Source organism: Xiphias gladius, chromosome 11, assembly GCF_016859285.1.
Source record: "Xiphias gladius isolate SHS-SW01 ecotype Sanya breed wild chromosome 11, ASM1685928v1, whole genome shotgun sequence".
In the NCBI taxonomy this organism is placed as follows: Eukaryota; Metazoa; Chordata; class Actinopteri; order Istiophoriformes; family Xiphiidae; genus Xiphias; species Xiphias gladius.
In genome coordinates this window covers 14,478,344-14,485,109 of record NC_053410.1, presented here as the reverse complement: position 1 = coordinate 14,485,109, position 6,766 = coordinate 14,478,344, and the positions used below count along the sequence as shown (strand labels likewise).

General features: G+C 36.9%; 1 protein-coding gene across 1 annotated transcript in view; it reads right to left on the bottom strand.

Annotated features, from left to right (window-relative positions):
* Positions 1-1,746: 1,746 nt before the first annotated feature.
* hpse2 (heparanase 2) overlaps positions 1,747-6,766 on the bottom strand; it is a 65,425-nt gene continuing 60,405 nt past the window's right edge. Inside the window, exons 11-12 of the mRNA XM_040138549.1 lie at positions 5,722-5,868; positions 1,747-3,188 (exon numbers count right to left, since the gene is read on the bottom strand). Of these exons, the coding sequence (XP_039994483.1) occupies positions 3,026-3,188; positions 5,722-5,868 (310 nt within the window). The 3' untranslated portion in view covers positions 1,747-3,025. The remainder of the gene's footprint in view (positions 3,189-5,721; positions 5,869-6,766) is intronic.

Below are 6,766 nucleotides of genomic sequence, written 5' to 3'. Positions count from 1 at the left end.
TTTAGAGTTTCAAAGAAGAAATGATTTAGCTTATGTTTTGCCCTGGCATACAAGCACATTTTCTGTTCAGCATCAAACAAGTAGCTGATCTAAGAGCATTTGAAACAACCAACGCCAACCAGTTTCAAGCCATTCTCTTTAGCAAGTGCTGCCCAATTCGAGTTACTTAATCGTCTGTACCTTAGCATGTCTGCCCTCCCTCACTCTGTTTTTCCAGGTTTTGTATGCACTTTACGAATAAAGCACATCTGCATCTAAATGTGTGTGTACAGTATGTATGGCCCTCAGAATGAATAATGTTTTTCTCTGCACAAGACCACCGATTCAGCCGACCAGGTGCTAATGAGTCTGGTTTGATTCTTACATATCAACAGAGTCGGCCTGTTTAAAATAAACCACATGCGAAATGAGAAGTTAATTTCTGAGACCAAACATTTCTGCTTCTTACGTAAAAGCAAAAGCCCATTTCCCATGAATGGAACTCAAAAACAAAAATATAATTATAAGGTACATGCTTTGGATCACAGCTCTTGAAGGGCTGCCAGTGTTAATGACTCACTGTCATGAAACCTCAGTACAGTTCAAGCCTGTCTTGCTTTCTGTTGAAATCAGTGCAGTGCAGTTTTGGCGTACCACGCTACTCTGGGACAAGGAGAAGGGACCCGAACGGCAAGCATTTTATCAAAGAGCGCATGAGATCTAACTATAGTCCCCCATCTACCCGTCTATACGATCCTACCAAGCAGAAGTCACCAGTGGTCTGTGCATCAGCAGACACTGAGCCAGATCTGGCCCAGGATTTACTCTGTCTGTGTCAACGCTGAGCTCTGCAGCTTTAGCCCATCCTGGCTTCATGTTTCCCATCAGCGGCTTCATGCAGTGAAAAGACAGCACTCTTCCCACTACAAAGACTAGCTCCAGCTGCTTCCACAGTTTGCCTATGGGTGTGTAAAAGTGAGTGAGTTAATGCAACAACAATGGTAACTTTAGTATGCTAGTACCTTTGTTTAAGGATGTTGCTAAAATGTGACTGTTTTAATTTATAGGTTCTTTCTGTGCGAGGGTATTTCTGCTTTTCTATATATCATACCTCCTCATCTCTTTGTTTCTTTTTCTTCTCCTTTTGACTATGTGCTTCTGCAGATCCCCGTCGTATCCTGAGAACTGCTGTGGAGTCTGGTTGCATTGCTCAGTGTTAATTCACATGACGGGGACATGCAGTTTAATGTAATCTTTCTAGTGACAAACTAAAATCTGAGTAGGAATGCAGTCCTTTCTTTAGTACAGACTGAGTTTTACTCAGGAACATACAACTTCTTAGGTATTTGTAAGTGTTTATTATGAATGTAAACCTTTCTTTAACAAAAAATAATATATAGGCACACTTTACATATGAAAATAATGCTCTCTAAAAGAAATATAAACATCTCTACATTAACTATAAACACATTCAGAGGAAAATATTCTTTACATTTAACCGGTTCAGACACTGAACCTGCTCCTGCTTACCTTCCACCATGTAAATCTAGAAATGTTATCATTGTCCTTGCTCATGTCAGTCTGGAGCACATATTAAGCAACATGGTCAAATCTTTCTAGGCAATGTTTTTTACTCGTTCTGCAGTTTTTCTCTGGAGAATAACAAGCTCATCATTGGAAAAAAAGTTTTAAAAATATTATTATATACAACCGAATGCAGATGTGAAACTTGGGTACACCTTTTTCCTGCAAAAAAAAAAAAAAAAAAAAAGTCTGTGCCTATGACATTTGCATATTAATACAGTCACTCAGTTGCCCTGTTATTTAATGAATACCCTCTTAAAATTATTTTTCCTCTTTAGAGTTGGGGCATTAATACCACTAACATAACTGAGTCGTTTATAAAAGAAATATGAAGACAACGCAAAGTACTTAATCATATAAATTAGGTGTATCCTGTATGTAAGTAAACATATCAAGCTTAAATCACTTACTTCCATTATTCTTTTTATGTACAATACATTATCTAATAATATATGGTAGTAAATCTGTACAAAATAATGTAAAATATATAACATATATTTTGAAGAAAACTAGCAGCATAAAAGGATTATAAAATGTGAGATCACACTGAAGGGATAGTGAGAAAAACTGGCATTTTAGAATTTTTGAATCTGAAGCAAAACCCAGATTTTGGACACAGAATATGTGAGGACAGATGTAATGGATAGGTTCACATTGTTCTTCTGCTAAAACAGCACCAGCAGCACATCCTGGCTATGGTATCCTGCAGTTAAATTGAAACCTGCAGCAGAAAAGCAATGACACAAAATACATACAGAACAGCCTTTTAAAAGAAACAGATTTTCCCTTTAAGTCACTTGATACGCCAAGGGAAGAAATGTATTCTCTCAGCGGCACGTTAAACAGGCTGGACAGACGTATCAGTAGCTTTATCAATAAAACATATACACGCACACACACAGCACTTGGTAAGTCCAGGCCTGATCTCACACACACATCACGGCATTTTCTCTTTGTGGAAAGGATCAAGTCGAAATAAAGATGATTTTTGCCTCAGAAACGCTGACTGTTCAGAGTTTTCTCTCATCTTCTTCTTCATCGATGAAAGGTTAGAAAAAAAGACAAGGAAAAAAGACCTCTAGGCAGACAAAGAGATAACAAACCCTAAGAACGACAATCCAAGACAAAAAATATAGCTTAATCAAGTCAGAGAATGTGGACTTTTTGATACTGCATTTCTGTAACTACAACACACAAACTTCATACAAAGGCACAAAACTACCACTGTCCATACAAGGCTTGTAGCATATGAGGAACTGCTGGTGAAAAGAACTGAAAAGTGTTCAGTGCAGCCCGTGATACGTGTCCTGGGCAGAGAAGAGAACAAGGGAAGGGCTGGGTTTGTTTTAATTCGTTTAAATATTACCACTGAAATAATGTTTGCAGGGGTTGATGATAAACCAGAGGATTGTAGTGTAATCAAGCCATGTGTCCACTCTACTGAGGTGTCCCTGGGTCTGCGTTATCTTCGACAGGCGTATGCATTAATGTTTTTGATCACATAAAAGCCTATGGTCATGGGAGGCATGGCTATGGTCCGTCCAGCCCTCAGTGTCTTAGGCTTCAACTCCGGGAATGTCTCATTGTCTGACATGAGCATCTTCTCCCCGTTCAGCTGGACATGTCTGCAGAGAGAAAAAGACAGGAAACGCAGACTGCATTATGTCAGAGAGAGACCTTTCGCTTCGGCCTCATCACATAAAACTGGTAGTTGTAAAAAATAATGTGAAAGAAAGAGGAGGCGGGTAATGAGATTTTTCACCCCTTTAACAAAATACAAAAAATCCTGATCATTTCGTGCTTCTCCGGTCTTTGAGAGTTTCGATTCTGTCAGTCGTACACTTGGGGGTGCTGCTGTTACAAAACTGCACTTTCATAACTGCACAGTAGTACAACCTGACTTTTTGAGTGGAATCTGCATGCAGTGAAAGCCTACCTAATTCTAACCTAATTTTCCACAACAGTTTGGAGTCAGCTGCACTGAAATAGTAAATTTTAAAGCAAAAAAATTAATACAATAAAATAATAATCTTATATTCTTTGCAGTAATAGAGCTACAAAAAATATTACTAATAAGAGTATTTGAAATAAGGTTTTCAAATACATATTGTTTAAAATGTAATTTTGATCAAATTTGTTATTTTCCTTATAAAAAACATTGCCTGAGATGCTTAATATTGTATATTCAACAACAGCATTTTACAGTGTCAAACTAAAGTACGTTGGGCTCTTGCAAACAAATTCAAGTGCTTTCTTTTCCTTTTTACTAAGGGGAGGGAGAAATAACTCTGCAACGTAAACTAGATGTACAGTGGGTGTAACTGTAAAATGCTGCAAACCCAGGTGTGTTAAATACTCACACACAGCTTTGCCCTGTTACAAGATTTTCTCTACATTCTCTACTTTCTTTGCACAGAGAAGAGAATGGTTGCCTCATGTCTGTGTTTTGTAGACTATTAATAGCTTCATTCATTGACCCCTTTTTCTTTCTTTTTTCATTCTCTTAATTCCCCACATGGCATCAATAATATTTAGTAACAAATTTCACCATAACAAAACATTTAAAACAATATGAACTTTATCCTAGTTTTAAGTTCAGGTGCACTGTGCAAACTTGTGCAAATGGATCATTGACTGAATATAAGGATAATTATCACAAAAAGATTGGACTATAATTAATAAGATTTAAAAAAAAAAATCCAGCAGGAATACATTACAAAACTTCCTGCTTAATTGTCAGCTTGAGTATGACTTTCACAATTTTTTCATTTAAAAATGCATTGTTTTAATTTATCCAGACAAGATATTGTTTAAGTATATTAACTTTCAGTAATTGTTATTGGTTATTGGTAACCTTTTTTGTTATATATTATATATTGTAAAATTAATATTTCAAAAATAAAAAGAATACAGGGATTAAGGCCAGAGGTCTGGATACTTTTACATAAACCTCAAATTCAATAAAACATCAAATAAAATTATGCTCAATAAGGAGAAATCATTAATCAAACTGTATTGCTCAAAGCTTTCTGTCAACATGCATTAACCTGAATACTTAGCAAGCGTTAAAAAAAGTTCCACTGCTCAGACAAATTTATAGACATCTGGTGTTGCTAAATTTTTCATTAAAGTCTCTCTGTGCTGCCTGTGGTAAAGCTCTTGAGGCCTGAAAAAGGCCCATCGTTAGCTTGCTCTGCTATTAACTGCCTTGCAATCCTGTTCTAACACCTAAAACATCCTCCATCATTACACTGTTACTTAAGGATCATGCCTGAGCCTCTATTAAGGCTGTATGTCGGTATCATATAACACAAAGACACACACACAAACGCACACACACACACACACATGGTCCTCAGTCATTAGGCTGTTATTCCAGGATTTGAGGCTTAAGTCTGAGTCAGAATAACAGGCCAGGGACTTTAGGGAGCGAGGAAGAGAATGAAAGTATTAACTTTTTATTTTAAGGCCTGTTTTAAGGAAACAGGAATTATATTACATGGTTAAAGTGCAATATATCATTGTAAAAGGCTGCATTGAGAACAGCACTGACAGGTAAAATGGCATGAATATAAAATGACATAAAAATTAATTGATAAAACATCTGTTGTAGCCAATAAAAACAGATTCAAACAAGGAGATGCAAACACACTGGAACTTGGTAAAGGACTCCGGGCTCTGTGGATGTTTTCTTTTATAATTAGGTTTCCAAGTTTCAGTAAAACAGTGTAATGTATTATGACGGCTTTAATTTGTTGTATTCAAGTCCAAAACCCATTGCTTTCTTGAAGTGCCAGTGTTTAACACCATTTCAAGGCTGGGGAACAAAACAAAACAAAACAATTTAATACCCTTAAAGCTGTTTGTGAAATTCTCATCATACCTATTTCTCATCGCAACACCTTTCAAATCTTAATTGTTTTTTTATTTTATATATCTATTTGTGTTTATTTTACACAAGCAATGAGAGGACTGGGAGACTGGGTCGGTCTCTTGCAAATGCATCTTTCTCGTTTCATCAGCATGAATGAATGGAACAGGATACTCTATAAGACGACCACACTGTTGTTTGGATAGAAAACAATTATTCAGTGCCAGCGTGTACGTTCGTATGCATATGAGTGCATGTGTATGAGACAGAGAGAGAGGGATACTAACTTGGCTCTGAGTCCATCAGTGCCGTAGGGCTGCAGCAGGTACTGATGTACAGTTTTGTTCCGTAACGTCCCCGCCAACTTGATTTTCTTTCGGGACCGATGCAGGTTGATGATGTAGATTGTTATGGATCCTCTCACATAGTTATGACTGGCACCATAAAGACAATGATGAAGAACCAAAGATTAATTTTCCATTACCTTCAGAGAGGATAATAAAAACACAACAGGAGAAAAAAAGGCTCCTCTCCACATCTGTTAATAGGGATTTATTATATATTACATTGCCATGTTGAATAAAATTCTCTATAATTAAAGATGACTACAAAGAGAAGAGTGTCTTTGATATTTTTATTACATATAGAAATAGGATCAAACCACTACTCCTTGATCTAATCTAGATCAAAAGGGTTGCAGAAAAATAATAAAGATAAAGATAAGATGGGAATTCTGTTACTCAGCATGTTGTCCTTTATCACAGCCTAAAACCTATCATCTATATTTAGTATGAACTATATTAGACCACATTCATTTTCAAAGCCTTTATCATCCATATAAAGGATATATGACGCAACAATCTGCTTCCCTTGTACAGTATCCAATATTAAAACTTGTCGCCGTATAGCCCAGGGTCAGATGAAGGGTGTGAACGCAACAGGCAACACTTCTTGAGTTACACAGACAACAGTGTTTGAGTGCCTCTCCTGAGAGCAAAGCACTGGGGACACAACTTGATAGGGATACGGGCCAAAGGTAAATAACTAAGTGAGACAGATAAGACAAACATGATAAAATCTAATAAGGGCCCAGATATGAGGACAAAAACAACACAGCTGTAGCGAATACCACATGTTGGCCTTGGCGTTCAGGGTGAGTGCTATGCATTGGCTAAATGGTCTGGTAGACCAACTCTCCCACTCACCAACTCCAAAATCTCATATGTTTAAAGCAATCTTGGTTTTTGTTTCAATGTTTGTCTTTGTTCTTTTGTGCACACTTTGAGCCATTTAAGTCATCAACCCCGCAAGACTGTTAATAATCATTATATT